The sequence below is a fragment of the Phaethon lepturus genome, unplaced genomic scaffold, assembly GCF_000687285.1.
Source record: "Phaethon lepturus isolate BGI_N335 unplaced genomic scaffold, ASM68728v1 scaffold48238, whole genome shotgun sequence".
Lineage (NCBI taxonomy): Eukaryota > Metazoa > Chordata > Aves > Phaethontiformes > Phaethontidae > Phaethon > Phaethon lepturus.
This window is the reverse complement of record NW_010560726.1, coordinates 21134-45328: the sequence shown is the minus strand read 5'-3', so window position 1 is coordinate 45328 and position 24195 is coordinate 21134. Positions and strand designations below refer to the sequence as shown.

General features: G+C 38.5%; 1 protein-coding gene across 1 annotated transcript in view; it reads right to left on the bottom strand.

Moving 5' to 3' along the window:
• Positions 1-676: 676 nt before the first annotated feature.
• LY75 (lymphocyte antigen 75) overlaps positions 677-24195 on the bottom strand; it is a gene marked incomplete at its 5' end in the record, with an annotated part of 42876 nt that continues 19357 nt past the window's right edge. Inside the window, 20 exons of the mRNA XM_010293749.1 lie at positions 677-1049; positions 2041-2208; positions 2677-2799; positions 4085-4252; positions 4766-4940; positions 6110-6330; positions 6702-6896; positions 7325-7447; positions 8365-8526; positions 9732-9900; positions 11663-11895; positions 14677-14806; positions 15470-15630; positions 17609-17714; positions 18749-18885; positions 19654-19730; positions 21040-21104; positions 22196-22371; positions 22654-22689; positions 23573-23696. Of these exons, the coding sequence (XP_010292051.1) occupies positions 865-1049; positions 2041-2208; positions 2677-2799; positions 4085-4252; positions 4766-4940; positions 6110-6330; positions 6702-6896; positions 7325-7447; positions 8365-8526; positions 9732-9900; positions 11663-11895; positions 14677-14806; positions 15470-15630; positions 17609-17714; positions 18749-18885; positions 19654-19730; positions 21040-21104; positions 22196-22371; positions 22654-22689; positions 23573-23696 (2934 nt within the window). The remainder of the gene's footprint in view (positions 1050-2040; positions 2209-2676; positions 2800-4084; positions 4253-4765; positions 4941-6109; positions 6331-6701; positions 6897-7324; positions 7448-8364; positions 8527-9731; positions 9901-11662; positions 11896-14676; positions 14807-15469; positions 15631-17608; positions 17715-18748; positions 18886-19653; positions 19731-21039; positions 21105-22195; positions 22372-22653; positions 22690-23572; positions 23697-24195) is intronic.

Below are 24195 nucleotides of genomic sequence, written 5' to 3'. Positions count from 1 at the left end.
TATTTTTTTTTAGCCTGCTTACCACCTTCAGGGGCTAAGAGTAGTGGATTTGCCAGCTTGCCACAGGCTCAGGCTTCAAATATGCTATGTTTATTTAATTTACTCCTAGATGGCATGGTTTTAATGCAGGGTATTCCCCATAACTCTCTCTTCAAAACGTACATTCTAAGAAAGATTCTTCTCTCACCACTATTAACATAAATTTTTTTGTGTGTCTAGGGAGGGGCAGGGCAGAAATCACAATATGATCTTCCTCCACTACAACAAGAAAATTTAAATTCTAGTTGGATGGGAATGAATACTTACTTGTTTGGTAACTCCCTTCTCCCCTGCTATATCAAAATTTATAACTGCTTATTACAGAAGTTGCTACACAAAGACAGTTTGCCTCCTATTTAATGTCTTTGTGTTAGCTTCTACAGGGTAACCCAATCCTAGCAGCAGAACCCTTACAGCATATCAAAATGGTACATCATGTGGCATGAAGTTATTTATGGATAATTGCACAATGTTACAAAATTCATGTAGCAATTTTAAGTGCATTTGTTAAGGTGATGTTGCATGAAGTACTGTTGGCATTAATTATTCTATTAAAACCTCCTCCCAGTAAAGAGAGAAAAATATCGTTGATCAAAAAAATCTTACAGAATTCTAGAAACCTTGCCACCTTAAATGGCTGAGGCCAAATGTAAATAATTACCATGGGCTTGAATAAAAATTGCACTTGTATAAAAGAACAAAATTTAGCCCACATTAATAACCTTCTTATTACTTTTCCAAAAAGAAGTAATAAAACATCAAGTAGTTCATTCCTTGTGGCTTCACACAGTGAAGTTCATGCTAAATGGCCCAGAAGGAAGTTTCTCAATAGCTATCTTTTGTGAACACATCATCAGTTTCATCATCATTCATCCCTCTTTGATAGCGTACTGACGAGAAGGCACTCCAGTGAAGACGCTTCTTTTTATAGAGATACCACACTAATCCGACAATGAAGACCAAGATAATAAGCAAGGCAAACGCTACAGCCACCCCAGTATGATTAGAACCTGTAAAGGAACAAAACACAAACAGTTATTCTTTAAGAGTTTTAGTAAGAATATTTTGTCATGGGGCTGATGCTTAGGTAGCTATACACTAATACTGCATGCATTTAATTGAAGTTAAGGCAAACTGCTTCATCATATTAATAGTCTGCACCTCATCAAGTGGGAAGTTAGGTTCCCATATGAATCAGCATCTACCAGCTTATTTTGATCGTTCTATTGTTAATTTCCTAATCATATTTAGGTTGGAAGGGACCTCAGGAGGTCAAAAAACCTAGTAAATGCTGCACTCATGTCAAGGTTTGTATACTTCAGAAATCTAATGAGTTCCTGGGCTCTCTTGGAGTGGAAGGGAATTATGCTTCCCTTGGACTGAAAAGATCTTGGTGAGATCTTCCTTAGCGGCACGAAGTTAAATCTATTCCTGCATTTCCACTTCAGTGAAAATGTATACAAAATCAGAAAGATTCCACTGCTTCTCAGGGACTTGCTTGCCTAACGCTTCAGTAACTGCTTTCTTTCCCATACAGAGCAGAGTACGAGGAGATAACATGAGACCTGAGTTTTTCTGGAGCTGCCAAGCATTGTTTTCAGAAGCCTCCTCAAGACTGAAAACACAATCTGCAGTACCTGCTTACTTGGTATCTCTTACAAGCAGGAGTCTTTCCGTTCCCACCTACAGACTCACCCATGAGAAATACCCTGCGGTAAGAAGCGGTAGCAACTACTCTATGCTCTCAATTTCAGTTCTCTCCCTTACCCTTTAAGTGGATAGAGGGAGCCAGGAGAAGTATATTCCTAAAGAATTTGTCCCTGAATGCAATTTTATGGCAAAACAGCAACAGAAGGCTCTTGCTTAGGCAGAGATACTTGATAGGTTCTTCTGTGAATTGCATTTTCATTATTTCAACACAGACTTTTCCCATCGAAAAAAGAAAATCCTGACTATAGTCACTACAAAATTAAGTCTCTGCTAAAATCAGTGCTTCCGTACCTAATGGAGCTTTACAAACCACTCTGCTTTGACTACGACTGCAGTCAACTTTGGACCACGTGCCAGTTGTAGACAGGATAACACTGCATTTTTCATTGACTTCTGCAGTTTTATTTTCCCAGTTGACGTAATTAACTGATGAGCCATCAAGCCAGTTCAGGGACTGATCTGTTGGGGGAGGGGGTGGAAAATTGCTTAGTTTAGATCATCAAAACATGCTGTAATGCTACACAATGTCATTCGCAATCTGTTGATTTCTTTACGTTGCTAAAAGAAACAGGGATGACTATCTTTCCCGTACAGTAAAAGCAGTAAGTATGAACCATCACTTTTAGCCACACCTCTTTGCCAGATCTTTAGCATTTGATGCATTTGCAGCTTAACCATTAGGCACCGATGACACTGGGGGGGAAAATGAATTTCAGTGATTACTGATTATCTTAAATGCGCAACAGGAAGAGACTTAAACTACAGTGAAGTCCAAAGGGTTTTATAATGCTAAATGAGGGATTCCAACCTCAGGCAGGAGTTACTGTAGGCTATCAACACTACAAAACTGTATTCTTATTTGAAGATTTATGGCTTTTTATTTACCACATGAAACACCCATGCTTATACAAGGTTGCTACTTCTTACCCTTAGAGCTCTGAGCCAGGCCAAGCCATACGTTCTTGGTGATGAGATCATTTTCCTTTATGTGTGTGCTCACAAATGCATTTTCTTCAGCATCCACTATAGTCAGAAGCGTTGCTGAAGGATCTAAGGGGAAGAAAAAAGCTGGTCAGAATTGCAACTTCAGAGGTTTTTCATTGTGCTTGTACTCTGAGTTTTCTGTGGGAACAATTACTATGAGAAAAGATTTGCTGATCTGGGCCTGTAAAATCAGCTTAAAGTAACCTGCAGAATAAAGACATAAACCTCCCATTCCCTAAAATACAGCATGTTATACAAGACAGCTTCAGATGACTGGTTATTCAAGCAGGTCATACAAAATAAAACTGGAGTAAACTTACTGCAGCTGTACACTACGTACCTGGAAGTTATAAAAAGAGATGACACATTCAGAACTACTAGTCTTGTCCAAGCAATAAGCCCTTTTCAAGAATGTAGATGAACAACAGCTCAGCATTTTGCCGAGTCAAGCTAATTTCTAAATCAATTCGTCGTTGTGCCGCAGGTTTTTATATACAGTGTCATAGGAATTAAAGAATAAGAAGGAAGAAAGGATATACTGGAGACAGATTCAGAGTGTCCCCATTCTTTACAAGTATATGCAAACGTAAGCCAGAAGTTTCATTTAGAGAAAAATCGCTTTCTCTTTCAACTACCAGGCCAGGTAGGACTCAGTAGAGAACCGCATTCAGGACTGTGACTACTTGCACCGTTCCTTTTTCATCCTACACAGCATAGTCAACTTTACATAAGATAATTCAATAAAAGAAAGTTATGACAGTCACTAGCTTCTAAGCTAAGGTGATTAAAAATTCTGTACATGAGACTGCTTAACATCATCTTCCACAACACAATTCCCCACATAGCTTATCAAAGAAGAGAGAAAATCCTTTAAATCTGACAAAGTTTTTTAGTGACATTATAGATACTATTAAGGCGCATAAGGTACATCCTTTGAAGCATTTGATAGGTTAGCAAGCTCCCCATTAGCAAGCAGCTAATGCAAGGATATAATAAGAAAGCACTGCTAACAGCACGAACTTTATTATAAATAAAGTTAATTGTACGCAAATAAAGTGATTCCTGCCAAACTGCAAGCCTTAAATTTCTGAATCGTCTATCAATGGCTATCTGCATTTTACTTGCAGATACCTGTGTGCCAAGCAAGCTGTCAGCACAGTGCAGCGTTTTATCATGCACCTTTATCAGATGTTCAAAGATAAAGCTTCCTATTACTTTTCCTAAACCAAAGCAGCACAAAAGCTGAAAAGCCGAAGTATAGCCAGAGTAGGTTTTTCGGTTGTTGGGTTTCATTTCTTTTTGAATAGTGGACTAACTACAAGTTGTAATGCGATAGAGAGTCTAAACGTACTCAGTTTCTGGCAGACTTTCTTAGCATCTTCCACATTATACACTGAAAAATTGTAGAACGCCATGTCAAATGCGTAACAATGATCCTTATACTGTATCCATTGTAGGCTTCCACCGATCTGTGGGCATCCTGGGGCTCTGCTCACTTGCTTTAACTGTAATTGCCTCTCTGCAAAGACAAAGAAATTGGCATTATTTCTGCTGCTGGGGTTTGTGCATAGTCTCTTTGTAGTAACAGGACAGTGAGTATTAACAAGGCCTACTCTCCTACCAATAACCATGATTCAATTAACTTACATTCCTTCTTCATGTGTCATAGATTAATTTATTTAAAAATAAGCATAAGAAAAGTCCCAGAGTCTTAGGAATGACTTTTTTCTTGCCTTTTAGGGGGTTTTGAAGTTTCTTGTATGTGTTTGATAACAATTTTGATTCAGAAAAGATACACACAGTTCAATATTCGTATCACAGGTGATCAAAAAGCGAGCAGGGTTGTTTTAGATTTCCACCACTGGAATGGACAGAATTAATCTCCCTTAAGTGTTTTATCATTCCTGAGAGACAACTCATCTTAAAGAGGCAATCATGTGCAGTGTTTCAGCCTTCATTTCTAGTTCTAAATACAACATCTAAAGATAGACTACATAAGGCAACTAAACAAAACATTAAAAATAACACTTACTGTTTGGAGGGCTGTAGCAAATGGCGCCTTCAGCAACATTTGTACATTTTGTACGGTTCCAAGATCCTTTAGTATCCAACAGAACACAGTTCCCAGTAGTATTTGAGTTTTCTAATTCCCAAGGATAGTAGTCAGAGTCGCTTCCATCTGACCATTCAAAATTAGCTTTACTTCCCTAATTAAAGGAAAAAACCCACAACTTTTAAACCACAGCTTTTAAACCACATGGTTGTGGTTTAAGTCTTGACAGTCATTAGTAAGTCATGTAGCAATATTTATACCTTGTAGAATGATAAATTAACGTGCAGGTGGCCTCATTTTCCAAATCCATACTAAATAAGTGTACAACATAGTTCACATTTTCCAATCAATTCTTAACATAGAAATCCAGGATTATTTGTGGGAACTGAGAAAGTGCGGCACGTTTCTAAGTTTAAACCTGCAGTGTGCCTTGTTTTATTCTATGGTGAACATTTTACTTAATTTCATCCTTCTGTGTCATTTAAGCAGTCTCTCTTCCTTGCTATGATCGTTATTAGATGTGTTTCAAACTGCTAAACTGTCAAGATGGCCCCAGTGAGCCATTCCCAGCTGGGCAGCTTGGGAACGGTCTGCTGTGCTGGCTCCTACTTCAGATACACCTGCTGGAACCCATGACGACGAAGAGTCAGATGTGAGAAGTGGAGGGACCCACTCAGACCGAAGGACAGGCAGAGGTAGCAAAGGTAGGCACAGAAATCATACACCTCTGCAGGGGGGTATTCCTGCCAATTAACTACCATGACCAGGTCTGGCAATCGGTGTGCGGAGCAGGGTCAGGGCCACAGGTTTTGGCTCCTAGGTTAAGCAGACAGAGGAGAAAAATGATCTGCAGTTGCCTCTTGCTATGTCTCCTGGGAGAAGGGATGTGTAACTTTGCTGGAGCTCCAGTTCCTTGGAGAAGCCAGCCCTGACCTGGACTAAGCAGGCTCCACACAGCCCCGTCTGATGGTATTTGCGAATGGAATCTGATCCTAGAGAGTCATAAAATCTGGAGCCTCTAAAGGTAGCATTGCAAATTGTGCTTCCTTGTGCTGCAAGGAATGATTATAATAATAATAATAATAATACAATAATTGTATTATTTTAAAATGTCAAGGATTTGGAAAAATATCTTAGTGCGGCTACATACACTAAAATTCAACATACTTAACATACGTTACACAGGGCTGAAAAAGTAGGTTATTTAATACATGGAATAGACATTCCAAAAAACTGGAAAAAAGCATCAGAAAACATTTCATATCCTGTGCAGAAAGTTATTTACAAGCTCTGTTACTGACATCACCAACAGTATATACTTACATCATGAACTGACAACCCAAGCCACAGAGGATAGCCATCCTGCTTGACAATATCTTCTAGAAACAACTGTTGTGATTCACTGTGTACACTTGCTAAATCACTGCTATTTTGTTTGCATTCTCTCAATGCCTCATACCACGTTAACTTTTTCTGAAGGATCCTGTATGTTCTGTTTCCATGTGGAATAGAGTCAGGCAATGGAGGCTTGTGCTCCTGGGGTCCTATTTCAAAGAATAGGATGACAACAAGTTCTGTGCACTTCATTCATGTTACTAGGAACGTATAGAGAGCATTAAAATCCATCTACACCAATGTAACTCAAGAATTAAAGCCACTTAAGTTATCTTTTGCTGCTTTGAACATTACGAGTAGTTGACAGAGAAGTACAGCAAACACATTTCTCCTGATCAGAGTATTATAGCTGTGATGCACAGACTGACGATATAACCCCAGAAGCCCATGACAGCTGTGCCATGCGTTTCACGGGGAGCAAAACCAAAGCCTTATATAGCAGGTACTGCAGAACTAAGACTTAAATTATGACCCTCATCCAACACTCCAATATGAGACATAAATCTTCTCTACTACTTACCCCTTTCGATTTTACAGGCGAGAATACTGTACACATTATAGTGATGAGCATGCCAACTTTGAGAATAATTATAAATATCCCAAAAGCCGTCAAGATTCACACCAGCAAAAAAACTGTTCTTCTTTATGTTAGGTCTTCCCAGCCTCCAGTTATTGTAAGTCAGATGAGTTTCATCATACCACTTGAGAACTTTGTCTGTGGAAAACATTGCGTATTTATTAAAACATTGGCATTATGTGTACAAATACCATTTAACTTTCAATATGTTAATGACTTTAACAGATATTCTCTTCGGAAAAAATGCAGTGATACTCTAAGTTACTGTAAATCAGTTCCATATACAATGCTAAATATGTTAATATTACTCATCCAGGCCCTTTTAAGTTCTGCTTTCCAGGGAAATCAAATCTAGACTAAACAGAACATACTGGATCCAATTATCACTCAAACAGAAAGCATGTCGTTATTTTCTTCTAGAAGATAAATACAAATATAAAGCATCATCATAGGTTTGCATTCAGTTTTACTTTAGTTGTATACTGAAACATGCAAGAAACAGGCACTTAATGCTGCAAACTTAGTCTCCAATCCAGTTATTAAGAAAAAAAACCCTTAAAACTTACCACTGTCGTCATAAATCACACCCAGCCAGACCCACATAGCCAGACCGCTGAATGAACGAAGCTGCTCAGTAACGAAGTTATTCTCTTCTTCATCTCGAACACTCAAAACAAATGCTTCTGGGTCTGTTGAAAATTTTTTAAAATTACTTTCTTACAAATTCACCTTTCAGTTACAAAACAGAAAAAAAATTTAATTTATTATTGTTAATAATTATTACAGATAGGTCGAGAATGTGTAACGGATAGACCTTTATAACATAATAACTAAACGAACAGTGTGAAAACAATTTTCAAAGGTATTATCAACAGTGCTTCCCCTGGTTTTCTGGATAAGTGAAAGACATTAGCTCCAGAGATATTTGTGAGTCCTACTGTCAAGTTGTATGTAGTAAAACTTCTCTGCATAGAACATAAAATATCGGCAATCTTTCCTGATTTTCTTGAACTGCCTAGTAGGGAAACAGTATTAAGTAAAAGACTGAATTGAAATCAATTCATGAAAAATAAAAAGAGTTTCTGGAAAGATGCATGCCTGAAGTGCCATTGGCAATGGTTTGCTAGAAGAGGGAAGCTGTTCCTAAGCTTGTACTTTGATCAGGATGGACAGGAAAAGCCCACATGCTTTTCTGAATTGGACTATTCTCAGTCTGTTTACTTTGTTCACCTAAGTGTTCCACACAGCAAGGAAGTAAATGTGACTGTAAAGCCAGAATGCTGCCAAGAGGATGACAATTACCCAAGCTGTTTAAAATTTGCATATTACAAAGATTAACACGCGCCCCCCCAAGTTTCCAGTTTTTCAGGGATCTCAGAATTTAATAATTCCTAGCCATCTCTCTCTCTCAAACTCTCCTACCCACGCTCTGGCACTTTTTATCAGAGCAGTGCAAGGGCAAAGAGCATGAGGCAGCGCAACACACGCCACCACCTTTCCCAACACTCACTTTGCTGTCATTTTAAGACAGTGACTCAGATCTAAAACTCACCTTCCTCAAGCTGATGTAAGTCCATAAATGCCTGTAATATGACAAAGTACTTACTCATTTTCTTGCATAAATGATGAGCTTCTTGAGACTTCAGTTCTCTCCATCTATTTTTTGTTATCATAAAAGTGTAACAATTGTTTCTAAATGATATCCAGGGTGTATTTTTAATCTTATGTGGGCACTTAACTTGTGTAACGGGTTCTTTTTCAATCTTCTCTAAGGGGAAGGAAAGAAGACATTCAGGACATCGCTTATTAATAACAACACTTAACCTGACACACCACAAACCACTTTCAGGTACCATTTTAAACCATGCAAGACAAATTAACTGCCATCCTCTAAACATGTAATACACTATTGCTTGCAGTTTCCTCATGATGGTGATTTTTTTAAAGTAACAAAACCAGCAGTAAGCGTTATCGAAGAATACAGATGATAACAACTTTTCAGAATCGTTATGTTATATAGGTTTAAGAATAAAATCCCTACGTAAAAATGGTAAGCGTGGGCCAATAACTAAAAGCTCTTATTGCCTCTTGTATGAAGGCAGATCACAATAACAAATAAGCTACTTCATAGCTGACAACACATCTTAATTCTGTGGCTTTATCTAGTATTTGAGGAGTGAGAAGGACTCTTCCTGCAGCTGCTTAGATTGAAAGCACAAAATAGTTAAGGATGTCATAATGCCAAGTATACACTTTACTGTGACTCAGTATGTACAATGGCTTAACTGTGTCCCCTCAAAGAAAAAAACGAAAAAAAAATTAGAGTGGTCTCATAGGGAAGAAATCTGTGATAAGTTCTCAGCAAGATCTTTTTTATTTTTCAGCAAAGGGCCGTGCTACATATGTATCCCCCCAAAAAAGATGTCCTGCTATATCCCCATCTGTCTTGCTATAATTGGTATATATTTAGAAGGGTTTTGTGAACTGCAGATGAGTTTAATTTACACCTTCCAACTCAGTGTCTACCTGCTATCTTTATTCTCCATGTAGTCATGTACCTCCTCCTGCATAGACTTTCCACGTCTGAAGAGACTTCAAAAGGTCCCAATATTAAGATGTAAATAGTACAGAGGTAGTTGAATCTTCTCCCACATGCAAGCAGGAGAGAGTCGTATGCAACAATCTTACAGAACCAGTGCAAAGGTAGAATCAGTTGGCAATATGAAGGGTACACTCTGGCCCAATGCACCCATGCCAAACTCATTTGTAAGGAACATGTGGAATAAGACCAATAGGTGCATGCCCCCCTATTTGAAGTTTGTTTCTTTTTTTCCTGGCATGCGAATCAGCCTGTCTGAGGAAATGTAAGTTAAAAAAAAGGTTGTAATTTTGAAGTTAAAATCTGGAATTATCAAATATGCTTCGCAATAAAACAAAAATGAGCTTTTATAAATATTATGCTAGGATACATACTTTCTGATGCATAGCAAATAGCACCTCGATTTTCAGAGGAACAGTCAGATGTTTTCCAGAAGCCATCCGTATCCAAAAATACACATTCTTCACTTGTTTCTTCATCATCTTCAGACCAGCGACTAAAACTAACATGTTTCCCATCCAGCCAGCCATAATGTTTTCCACTCTAGCATTGTATAAGTAAAAGGGATGAGCTTACACAGTAATAAATATTAGGTACAGATAATGACATGATAATATATTTACATTGGCTAGACACTTACAGTGTCTCTGGTGAGAACTATAAATGTTCTACTGCCCTTGTGATCTGATCTGCCGCTCACAATACAACAAGTTTTGCTATTTTAAGTTTTGGAGTTGCAAAAATATGAATTAGCTGAAGTGGACAGCAAATTATCAAATGGTGATGTTTAACTACCATGCTTACAGAGGAAGGCCTGGCAATGAGATGTTGAAATTGCATAATTTGCACCTGTAAATCAGTGGTGGATATAATTATCTGGTCTTGGAAAACGGATAGTATCTGAGAATAAGGCCCAGTCTCAGTTACTCCAAACTGAAAGCAATATATAAATACTTAACTGATTTAATAAATCAGATGCGTTCCTGCCCTGGAGGATGCAGGAGGCATTAAGAAAAAACCCACATACAACAAGTGTGGGTGCTATCCTCTAAGAATCCTACATTTTAAAGTTTTCTTCAGGAAATCCCCCTGCTGCTTTGTAATTCAATTTATCTTGTATCTTTCTTTTGTGTCTATGATTCCAGCACTGGAGTAACAAGTTCTGTTGACCCATTTCATTATAATTTCCTTTCATGTGACTTTTTAATCGTGCCCAAATAACAAAGCGTTGCAATAGTGAAAAGCTAGTGCATGCCTGAGTCATATGCAGCAAAATGAATAATTTGATCTTCACTTACAGATAAAGATTCAAGGAGGAGGGAAAATAGGTCATTCTGGTTTACCCATGTTCACTAAGATTAAATGCCTACTTTCTTTTAAAAGTATTCTTCATAAAGTATATACTCAAATTTCTATTCCCCTCCCGCCCCCACTTTGCCTACAAGACTCAGTAGACCATTACTGACAGAGGAAGATCATAACACCACAGATGCTGAGTGAGCACCATTAACCTTTGTAGGTAAGGCACTTCCCAAATAAATTTTAACTTTTTTTCTTGCAATTTCAAGAGTCATGTGCTTGACAAAAAAGATAAACTCTGCAAGCAAGCCCAAACCATTTCATTAACAGCTGAGAAAGCTCTTGATCCACAGTGAAGATCTTCAAGAGGTCCTCTGGCTATTAATAATGGCAAAGTGGTACCTCCTGCATCAACTTTTCCAAAGACAAAACAAACAGAAGAAAAAATGAAAACCCCACTAACCTGTCTCAGGGATGACTCCCTCTAACTCAAAACACAGGCACAGATAACATGAAGTAACAACAGAATCTAAGTTAAGCTTTAGAAATGTATCTCCAGAAGTGTTCAATGATTCATTTTGGATTTTATTTGCCAGTTCTAGTTTCTCCCTTTTAAAGCAGATTTTGGATTGTCTTTCTAGAGTGGTACTGTAAACAGTGGCAGTGACATTAGATGGCAACACTAATTACTCATTTGTTAACAAAACAGACAAAGATGACTCCGTGATCTATGTTGCTGCCACCCTACACTACATCCCTTCACCCTATAATCTTTTAAAAGAATTGTCGTCTCATCATCAATCTGTCCAGTGGAGTTCAACAACTATGTAACTTAGAGAACTGAAGAATTAGAATATTAATCTTGAGACCCTCCAGACTGTTATCCCTAAAAGAAAACAGCTACCCCAGAAATTAATTTTTCATTGCTTTTCTTTATCTCAGTTTCTATTTCACACAACTCTGAAAATTACCCTAAGCCACAGTCTGAGGGGAAAATAAAACTTACATCTCTGCTGAAGAGTCCAATCCACAGTGGGTAATTACGAAGGGCAGCCTGAACAGCGAGAAAAGCCTGCTGGAACTGATCTGTGATGCTAACCAGCTGCATCTTGTTATTTATGCACGCAGCCATTGCATCATTCCAGGACAAATTCTTCGGAATTACCATGTATTGAACATTTTGATAGCTCAATGTTTCATTAAGGACTTGCTCTGTTTGGTTATCAGCAGTTCCTATACAAAAGAAAGAAATCCAGTTAAACGGTGGTTAAACACTGGAATACATTTTAAACTCCCAATTTCTCTGTAACAAACATAAAAACCTGTTTCAATTCCCACTGGGGAAAAAAAAAAAAAAAAAAATCACAGAAATCACAGAACGGTAGGGGTTGGAAGGGACCTCTGAAGATCATCTGGTCCAACCCCCCTGCCAAGGCAGGATCACCCAGGGCAGGTTGCACGGGAACGCGTCCAGTTGGGTTTTGAAGGTCTCCACAGAAGGAGACTCCACAACCTCTCTGGGAAGCCCGTTCCAGTGCTCCATCACCCTCACAGTGAAGAAGTTTTTCCTCATGCTGAGGTGGAACTTCCTGTGCTGCAGTTTGTGCCCATTGCCCCTCGTCCTATCACTGGGCATAAATTCTTAGACAGTAGATTATGCTAATAATTATAGTTAGAAGCAAATACATTTGACACATTAAATAGAAATTATATAAGAGAAAAAATAATAAGGATTATTTTCAGCCAATCTATTTTTATGTACCTTTCTCTCAATTCAGGTTCACACCTTTTTATATTTTCTGTTTTTAACTAACTGATAAATAATGTTAAGAATTCTATTTATTGAATTAGAAGCATACTCTATGATTGTAATTAAATACATGAAGGGGAGAGCGACTGCTCTCTGCTGCAATATAGCAACTTGACTCATTTATCTCCGTGGAGCCTGTGGATTTATGCTTATGCAAATCTAATGGGCCACAAAACCTGTCTATGCAGATCTTATAGTGTACAGCACCGTCCCAGAATTCCTTACTGCCATCCATGGGTACAGCGGGAATTGATTTTGCCTCCACATGTGCTTAACTAATTGCAGAAAATCCACGTTGCATAGGGAGGGGTATAACTCACTATTTGTGCTCTAAGCATTGAGTGTTATCACAGTTATCGGCATCATACTGAGGCATGCAGCTCAGCAATGCATAGCAACTGCAGTTAATAAAAGATGCAAACATTCCCATGGGTGCTAGGTTAAAGCACCTGGTAACCCCCAAAATTTTATACACAACCAAAAATAAACTGGCTCTCCAAAAGGGAGAAAAAACCTGGCATGTAAAATACCTGAAGCAGAAGAAGGCTCACAGAGAGAGAGAAAAAAAATAAAATACCAATCACTCTATAAATAACAGGATATAAATGGCTGATTTTTAGGCTGACAGGGCCATTTTCCAAAATACAAGGTGACAAACATAGTATTAATCTGATACTGATATGCAATTTACAGCTTTCAATAGATTAGAGAAGTGTCAAGAGTGAAACAGATTGTTTGAAGTGGTTTGTGCCTGCTGCCAAATGCCTTCACTTAGTAAACAGCTACAAAAAAGAACCATGGAACCAAGGGTGCCATCACACAGCAAGGGGTACCAAACTGGAAACAAAGTAGTAAGGAAAATGCCCATTTCTGAAAGAAGTAATTACTGTTGATTAAGGTCTCAAGAAGGTCTACAAATCACAATCATGCCAAGATTTCCAAGGAACCTGAATCATCTTTTTCCCTAGGATAAAGCCCTAGGTAACCTGGACTCTCTCACAGCTGTCCCTGCAACTTGCTGAGGACCCTTCCAATCTGAATTATCGTTAGATCCCTAATACAAGGATAATACAAGACAATACCATACCAGGACACATTCTCAGGCAGTCCACAAACCTTTCTCACTACACCTTCTACAGCTGTGGCTTGGAAGAAGTCCTTAGTATTTTAGTCAGTCCAGATTAATTGTATCAATCTACACAGATATATTGTCAACCTCCTATTAATAAAAATCCCCTTTTCCAATTTTATGACTACATCTTTTCCATCCAGACTTCTAATCTGGACACTTGGAATTTCTGAAGTATTTGGCACTGAAATAAAGATGATTTTTTGTGTTAAATAGGGTGGAGGCCAAGGGGGCAGGAAAATCTCTCTGCCTATTTGAGAATGAAGAAGGTGGGCATATTCTTGGATGTTTTGCACACCTGTTCTTGTTTTTTTAAGATAGCATGGCAGTTACTTAAAAAGATTATTTACACAACAGAACACATTCAGAAGTGGGTATGCTGAACATTAGCCCATGGCAGTAATTAAATGTGTATAATTGCTATATGCGTTTGATCTGATGCCAGAAATTGGTGTCGACCAACCCACCTGAGTATTATTTTTAGTTTGGATTAAGAAAACCCACTCACACCAACAGATCTGTAAAAAGCTAGGGAAAGCTGTATGACTCCAAATTATCACTCATGTATGCCCATGTACGCTCTCAACGTTTGCTCTAGGGAGATTTCAACGTTAAGAGCATATGATACCTCATATTCTGATAGCACTAAAAACCACAGGATATGTTTAAGGAGGATGGAAATATTGTGAGATTCCTTCCCAGGGCTTCTCACTTCCACAGTTCTGCAGAGGAAAAAAGGAATCACTTGTTCCACCCCTTGATGTACATGACCTCTATACCCAAAGAACATTTAAGGCCTGTCTGCTGAAGTATGGTTCCATTGAAAATACACAGAGTTTCTCAGGAAAACAGATCCCCTCTGAACTGGGCTATGAAAAATGAAAGGGAAAATTCTGAATGGCTGATAACATAGGTCCCAGGATCACCCTCCACACTCTGCTTTTCCAAAATTTACCTGCTCAGTCTCTACAAGAATCTTGCTCTTCAAGTGCAATAATTTACATGCATTAAAAGGTCTCCTGGCACACGCATCTTAACTGCAATCTCTGTCTGTAATTTATTTTGACTCTTTCAGACTTACCTATAGGTCGCTGGCATATACCCAAGAAATGCCTGTCAGCACAAGCAGTGAAATTCCATGTTCCAACATACTGTGATTTGGGATCATTGAGGATTACACCACACTGATTGTTAAATTCTTCATCAAAAAGCTGAAACCCAGAAATATGCTTATCAGACTCAAACAAGGCATAAACATACTTGTGTAGAGAAAGTGAAGTAAGATGAGGCTAAGAGAACCCAAGCTGTCTGAACATGTTTAAGAAGTTTCAAAGGAGTTGTGCAATACAGCTTACCTGTTTTACAAACACTACCAGGTGCCTGGACTCAAAAAGAATCCGCAAGTTAAACATAGGGTAGAATATTAAATGAAATGACTTAACACTTAAAATAAATCTTGTTTGTGGGTGTGATTTGATTACATTTATTATGATTCACCTTGGATAGAGCAGCGAGCAAAATACCAACGTATAATGGTTTACAGATGCATTCTAAGTGTAAGTGAACCAAGAATTATTGACATCTTTTTGATGACTGTTTTCATATAGTCTTTAAATGACAAATAAAAGTTCCAGAAGAGTCAGTAAATAGTTGTTTCAGCTTTTTTCATTCACCCTTTAGTGTTTCATATCTCATTTCAGAAACTGTCATCCAAATAAAGGTAAACGGAACTCCATTAGTGTCAGTCACCTTGTTTGTCAATTAAAACCACTAACTGGTGGATATGGTCTGTTACATATTTTTGCTCCCCCACCCCGTCAATATTCCAGACTTCATTACTCAATAGTCAAGAGGAGTCAAAAGTTAGAACTTACATCCAGTGGAATTTTCCTTAATCTTCCTGTCAGGAGTGGATGAAAGTTACTATACAACAGTCTACTCTCATCTATCCATTTGTTTTCCCTTGTGCTGAACAGAAACTGCAAACCAATCCAAATATCTTTTGGCATACCAGGAAGCAAGGATGTTATATAATCTGTTGGGAGAACAGTAAACGTGCATATTGTGGATCAGACAACAACGGTACATCTGAAAAAAAACACTTCACGTAAGTAAGATATTGCAACCCCCATTTGTATTAACTTTATTTTTCCAGCCCTTTATGATTGCCAAGTGCTTATCAACCCTTCCTTCCATAAGATAACACCTTTCACGTTCATTTTTTCTGAAAGGAGCAGACTATTGGTATTTGTCCTCCAAATTCTCATCTGAGGAGCAGGTAGTGGATTTAACCTGTTTCTCTGCCCACTACTTGGTGTATTCTTGCACTTGAATCCGAATTTCAGAAGCTGCTTTTCCACAGGTCTGCAAGATCTGTTGTCTCCCTGCAGAGATAATAGAAGAGCCCCCTCCTGCCATCCCTGACTTGATGGAGGAAGTCTTATCTCCCATCTTGCTCTCCTACTGACATATGCCATAAATTAGAACCATTTCTTGGATTCTGGCAGAGTTTACCCACCCCACCATGAGAGAAAGCAGCACAAGACAAAGGAAGTCAGGTTTAGTTGGGAAAAAAATTCAGCCAGGAAAACCTTAAATCAGACCCCTCTTAGGGAGCATTCTGGCATGAAACAATGGGTTTTGGTAACCCCCCAGGTACCAAAGGCGTCCTCTGAGATTGTCTAGATTAGGAAGACAAATTGAAGTTATGTAATTAGCCACTGCTGACACTAACTACTGACCACATGCCAGACTAGCCTCAGCCTATTTTCTGAGCTAGACAAAGCCATTGAAGATTTACAAGTCAGAGCTAGCCAGCCTCCTAATAGCACTGGGAAGAGCAGAAGCAGCCTACAGAAAGGAGCATGCTTCTTTAAGAGGTCTGTGCCTTCTTTCCATAGAGGTGGCCTCCACTACAGAGGGGGAAAGAAAAACAAACAAGAAACAATAAAAAAAACCACTTCCATATTGCACCAAACCAGACACAAGATCGTGCTATGTAACATTTCAGAATGGCTATGCTTTTGCAATCTCAAAAGCATCCAAAACCACACAGGTCTCAGACATGTATATTCCTGTATGGTTTCAACCCTATTCCTCCCAATTACCATTCAGCTGCTGCCTGCAGGTACACTAGTGGCCTCCCTAGTCCACCTTCCATATTCCACTTGGCAAGAGGTTATTTGCTTTTAAGAAAACACACAATATGCAGACTGTAGAATTCAACTGAGATACTTCAGATATACCTGCAGAAAACTGTTACCTATCCACAAGAATACAGATGCACATACAGCTGTCTCATTCAGCAGTTTATTGCTGAACATTACTTTCAGCCAATGTGAACATATTTTTTCCTTGTTGCATTTACCTCAATGACTGTAGTTTATATGACAGCTGAGAGGCAGGTCCCAAAGGTGGAACAACTCTTTTTGTGTTTTGCAGTCCCCCTGCCTGCCACCCTCCTATCAGTGTCCTGGAGGCTTGCAGGTGGTCGGTTTAGACACACTGCCACGTTAAGCTGCTCAGCACCCTCAGACACAGAGGGTCCTACGTGCTCCAGAGCGCATTGTGTTTGCCATCTCGTTCCCACACAGACAGCTGAGCTTGTCCTGGAAGCAGCTCCTAAGGTGGTTTTCACAGTGCAAAGTCTACAGTCTCAGTTATGTTTTAACTTGCAAAGCAAAACATGGGAATACTTCATTCAGTGGTGACCCTTCTATCCTCAACCCTTAATGCAAGGTTTCACAATTTTTTATTTTTATAACAGGTTAAGTTCATAGAGAGAAGCTGCTCTTCGAACTGGCTCAAATGTTTGCTGACTGCATTTCCATGTTATGTTTCCAGTGATGCAAACAACAACAGACAACGCATTTTTAACTGGTCTTGGATTTTTAGAATGCTCCCAGTATGCCTGTAGATAACCAAGTGATTTTACGCTCAAGTTCTTAAGTAGAACTATACTCAATTTGGAAGAGAAGCTGCATATTAAAAGTTCCCCCAGTTCACCATCATACCTTGCTCAGCTTGATTTGAGATAGATGGAAGAGAGCCTCCAAAAGTTACACACTTTTCATTAGCTGCATTAAATGTTAAATATTCGGGTTTCATCTTTAGAAAACACTGCAAAATAAACATAATGAAACCGATTTTCATCATACCATCGCTTCCTAAGAAATAACTTGTAAGAAAAGGTTCTTAAACCAATCCTAAAATCTCACTTCTCAATTCCTGCAATAACATACAATTATTTTTCTCAGAAAGCAAGGGAACTGTTACTAGCTGCATGCATTTCTTATTAGATTCAACAGAACAGCTAAATATAAAATGGTCCCACTGACTAACTCCTCATCCACCGAGGATTAGAATTCAGTAATTTTTAATTGGCTACATCAGGGTCACATGCTGTTCCAAGAATGAGAATTCTAAAGTCACATAGGGTTGGGCCAGGAACCTGTATTGTAATGCGTTACCTTCGGGAGAAACTACGTAGGAACTAAAAAGCTATATTCTGCAATGACGTGAAGTAAATTTGCAAACCTTGGCACAATGTAGTGTGCAGATTTGACGCACTCTCCTTCTTATGTACAGAATAGTGGTTGGCACAAATAACAGGAATCGGTCTCACTAAGACTTTAGAAGACTGCCCTAAAACATAGTACTGAAATGAACTATATTAAGGCTTCTGACCTGTTGGTTCATTCTTAAAAGCTGCTTCTAATTCTTAAGTTAAGTCCTTAAGGCAACTTAGGAAGCAGAGTGCCTGCTAGCTTGCTGCCTGCCTATGATTACTCAGCAAGAGAATCAAGATGCTTCTGCCACAGAAACCTCATCCTCTCCCTTTCTAATCCTTCTCTTCCTTCAAAGCAGAGCACAAGATTAGACAATACAACCAACATTCTTGGACCTAAACATGCGGTGATGGGAAAGCAAAAAAGCCTGAAAATTACTGCTCTGAAATTAAGAAACCATCAATCCTGAATAAGAGACAGAGAAGTGGGGGAGATGATTTTAATCATTATACATAGTTTTCAAAAGCCACCTCCCAGTCCATTCCTGAACACAGGGGTTACCTGCACACCTCTTTCATTGGGGCACTCGGGCTTACTGGACTGTGAAAAATAGGTAAGGATGATCCATCTATATTATCTCTGTACCTTATTCCGGAACTGACGCCAACTTTTTGGGCAACCTCCTCTGACTGGGCGGTAACTGGGATCATGTTTCTCTAGTAAGGAGGCATTATTTTTTTCACAGATGAAGGGCAGTTTCACATTACAGTTAACTGGGTAGTCTGCAGAAAGAGAAGTTTTAAAAAAGTTATGGCAATGCCTATCACTCTAATTGCCATCCATACTTCATGACAAAACGAAGACCAATCTGAAGCGAAGTCCTTTTCAGCACAACCACAGTGAAATACCATGCAATCTAAAGCATTAAAAGTAACAGCAGAGCAAGAGGCAAACATGTATGATTTATATCAGACAGCAATATAATATTCCTAAAGATCCGGAGTCTGATCCTTTAATTCCAGTAGTAACACTTCATATAGGCAGAGACAACTTTAGAAAAATAATGAAATAAGATTTTGAATATGAGGACTCATCTCATATTCTGGCATAGAGGGTGTGTGACCTACAGGTCGTTAAAGCCAAAAGGAATCCTTTAACATCCACACAAAGAGCAACTGGCCTGTACTGCTTTACATGACTCCTACAGTAACTGGACTGGCTTCCTAGTCAAGAGCAACTTTTGGTTAATAGGTATGAGAAAAGGTTAGCAGCATACAACAAATAACAACAGAATAATCAACCATAAAAATTTGTCACCTGAATTCAGGTTTGCCTCTGGTCATTAAGAAATATTACCATGGCTTCTACTATGAGGAAGAAATAAAGGATTCAAAATTCAATCAGATTATCATCAAGAAGCCATTCACTCCTAATTCAACATCAATTTGCATTCAACATAAAGAGTTTGGGCAGTACAGCAGTTACTTTTTTTTTCCCCTCTCCAATATAATAATGACAGAGAGGTGTGAAAAAAATAAAACCAGCCTTACCTCTGTACCAGTTCTTTCTAGAAACATACCAGCAGTCTCTCAAGAATCGATCATGGAAGCGTGAAAATAACTGTAAACTGAAAATAAACATTTCAGAGTCAATCTCCAATCCAATGTGATCTTCAAGTGGAAATTCTGATAGCAACAGAGCCAGTGCAAACAAAAATTTGGGCTGGGAACTGTTTCTAGATGCCCTACGACTCTGGAAAGGACAGAGGGGGAAAAACTAGACTAGAAACAAATAGGTGGTAGGTTCATTCAGTTACGTACCATGCCCAAATTAACTTTGTTGAGGAGAGCAGAACGAGGGTAGGAGCTTATTTACCACCATGCTGCAAGTGCCGCACATTGTCAGGACAAGTTAGGGGCTATTGCCCAGGAGAATGGGCAATAGCCCCGTTTTGTTCTCACAGCAGTATACTGCTATAGTATTTTGGAAAGTCAACAATTTTCCATGTTAGAAGCACATGATCCTTTGCTGCAGCCATGAACGGCACAATGCAAAGTTCGCTGTGAGTCATCTCAGCTCTACGGGGCTATACATACTATGAGCTCTCTGAGACTGTGGCATTACTTAACTGGAAGACTGATGTCTTAAACCAACTTCCCATTCCCTGTTCTCAGGTATTTCTCAGGTACTCTCTGAGCAAATAGACCAGGGTGGGGGAGTGTGTGTGGGGGGGTGTCTGTCTGTCTGTCTCCAGAACCTTTTTTACTTGTTTTCTCAGTTCCCCGGTTATTAACAGAACATAGAAGTGGGCTTAAAAATCCAATAAAAGCATTTTAAAGATCAATGGAATACATTAGCTACGAGGACCACAGATTTCAAGGATTCACATGACAAGACTAAGATGTCAAAGACCAACAGCCTGACATCTAGAAACACCAAAAGAGACACAGAAGAAATGGATTACAAATTCAGTTTTTAAGTTATTATGAATTATTTTTTTATGTTGATAATACTTGTAATGGGAATAGAACTCAGAATTTGGCAACTAATTAAAGTATTTCAACAATATTTTGAAATATACACACTTTCTAATCGTACACACATACTATCTTAACCACTATTTGCTTTGTCTGAGCACTACACAGTTCTACTTTCTCTGTTTTAGGTACTCTATGGTCTAAGTTTAGCATGGCAAGAAGAGATGCAGGTACATGTGAACAAAAGCAGAGAACAGTGGTCACTGAATAATGCTGTATTTTTTTTCTAGCTTAGTTCAAATTATTTATCTTACTCCTTTGAGATGATACAGAGGAAGCAACCTTTTACAAATTTGGGGATAAAGTATTTTCCTTTGGAATCTGTTCTAGGCAACTATATTCCTAAAAAGCACATTAAAAAAAGATTACAATAAAGCATCCCATAATTATTCTACATACGGCGAATGATAGCTGTAGCCGTAGTCAATAAACTTCAGCCACCACTTCTGTTCGCTGTTTGATAACTGTGGAAATAAAGAACAAAAACCCCAGTATGTAACAACCTATTGAGAAAGGGCTCCAGACTCTACCAAAGATAAATCAATGACAAAATTAATTTTGACTTAAAATGCTTCTAAAACATGCAGGAATTACTATTCTTCACCAATAAGAAAGGATACAGCTCGAGACTGATATGTCAAGTGATGGACCCCTGCACCTACTAGGAAGAAAGCCCACGTTTTCCACCGTGCTGGCTAAAGCTACAGGAAACCTTACAGCGCTGTCTTAAGTGTGCGCCAGATACAACCTTCCTATAAAATTCATAGCAGGAACTCTACCAGACAACCAAGACATAGCTGCAAACTGCCTAAAGCTGATGTGGTTCCACAGGACCTCCGTTCCCTTCCTCAGAATAGTTCTGTTCTTCCAGCAGATAGCCTAACAACAGATCGTTCATAAAAAGGCTAGGGGTATAGCCGGTCAAATCCTCAAATTTCTCCTGCCTTGTAATTTCTCCTTCCAGGTAACTTCTCATCAGAACAAATTTCATGAAGAGAGCTTGCAAGCTCCTAATTTCACAAAGTAGTGTCTCACAAGCAGTAGCACTGAAGAAACACAGTAACAAAGACGTTGAAACTTTAAATGTTTCGGCAAGATTCCTTAGAATAATGTACTTTCATGCCATGAACACCACAAACACCTGACAGTAAAGGCTATCAGACCACCATGCATTTCTAGTTAAATCCTCTCATCAGGTGAAAAATGATGTATTGTCCCATACATAAAATTAAGAACTGGCACAATTGTTAGTGAAGTATTTGCAGACAATGGGATGCTTACGTGGTGGTCCTGTTGTGACACGTTCTCTCCATTTGGCGGTACATTCCCCCCCCCGCTTTTAAGCTACTTTTAAATTTTAAAATTCTTTTACAAGACTGACATTAAAATAATTATCTTTCAACTCATGCTTTCCTTTTAAGTACAATTAAAAACTACTAAGGGCAACAGGAAAAATAAAGAAATTAAGGATTAACATTTTCTTATATTGGAAAAATCGGCAAGAAAATGTCCCTATAGTGATAAGTTATCTGTTGAACAGATTACACCCCCTTACCTTTTCTATTTGAGACAGTATTGTCCTGAGTTTTGGGTAAGACTCCACAGAGGCTAAATCACTATCATTTTTTTGGCAGTAGAAAATAGCTTCCTGGAAGCTCAAGTTTTTATCCGGTACAAACCACAGCTCTGCTCCATCAACAACAAGTGGGGCTCCATGAATTCCAATTTCATCTATGCAGAGGAAATACCACATGCATAAGAACTCAATTCTGACAAACTCATCCTTTCTTTTTCTGAATGTAATAAGAAATTTCAGTTTGACACTAGGAAAAGCCAACACTCCTTCTTGCATTCTGAGCTCTCTCAGAACCAAGTTCTGTCAGTCATGACCTTTGCTGGTATCAAACAGGTATTACAGCAGCAATACAACAAAACTAATATATATAAAAAACTAATATAGAGTATTAACAACTATATACACATAGCGGAAGAATATGTAAAAAGTCCATTTACCTGGTACATACCACTCAGGTGTCTTTGGCGTGCTACCTGTCCAGAGGAAAAAAAGGGAAGAGTCACTTCAAGTTCACTGTCTAACAAGACTGTGGTCACCAATAATGTAAGTGATATATTGTACTCATGCTTGTCAGTAAACATGATGGAAAAAAATAAAAGGAGAAGGAAATCATACACAGGTTTAATAGTTTAAAACAAACTGATGTAAAACTAATTGAGTTTTGCATACCTCAGTCTTAAAAATCTGCAGTTTTCTTCCTCCCAAGCAGGATACAAGCATCAAAGTAGTATATCTACCCTTATCTCCCCACAAGAATAAAGTTTCATCCCCTGAAACACCATTTAATGAACAAGTAAAACATAAAAGCCTACTGGATTACAACACTTTTCATACTGCATGGAAAAACCTGGATTTGTGCAGATATGCCATGCCATTCTTTTGTATTCCCGTTCTTCTGTCTCACTACAATGAGGAGCTAGTACACTAGTTTTACCAGAAGGTGACTAATTCACCTAAGGTTGAAGCAAACGGTACACCCAAGATGTCTGTGGTCATGTAGTTACAAATATCACTAAGAAAGATTAAGTAAAGTCCACAAATGCTGCAACTTGGTGGCTTATATCATGTTACCTAATAAGAAGCAGCTTCTCACTTCACGGGGCAAGAAAGAATATGGGAGCAGTGATACTGCACCTTCCTCATGGTCATTTTCTGATACATCTTTGAATATTCTAAGTGCATGTCTGTTTGTATGTGACATAGGTGAGACATCTCACATACTGTCCTCTTGACAGTTCAGAGAGGAAATGATAAAATATTGTTCACAAAATTTCTGTTATTGGGCAATAATGACAACTCAGTGGTAATAAATAATAAACTCTTTTATATGAATAAATGGATGTAACTACAGTTTACCTTTTGTGATCTGGCAGACCCATTCAAGTTTAGCTTCACAATCAAAAGGCTTGAAGTAAAATTCCAGGTCTCTGCTTTCATGGAAATATAATCTCCAAAATGATCTCCGTGAAAACTGAGAGGTCTGCATAAAAGAAGAAACAGAGAACTGAGTTAGTATGGCACGGGCCTCTGAAATGTGAAATGAAACTGTAGTAATTAAAACTTAAAATTAAACTTTGGCAAAGTCAGAATATTTTACTGTGGTGTTAGTCCCACAACATATTTTGCAAAAAATGAGAAGATACAACTGTAACTCTTCAACTATTACTCTCCATCTAGTCAAGCTTGTGAAGCAATTAGGTAAACAGCTTAACGTCAGTCTACATACAAGAGATTCTTCTTGCAATGTTGTTTCTTTGGGTTTTTTGTAACACACAGGTTCTCACTGATGCTTATTACTGAATTATCTGTTGCAACCTGTTGCCCTGGAATGATTTGCATTTCTTTTGAGCAAAGAAAAAAACACCTGAACTGGCACAGAAATAATCTTATTTAAGATTACTTCTTACAATTAAACTTAAAATCTGAATTCACTCTTGCTGATCTCTCCAGTAAGGATAATTTTTTTATTATTTAGTGAA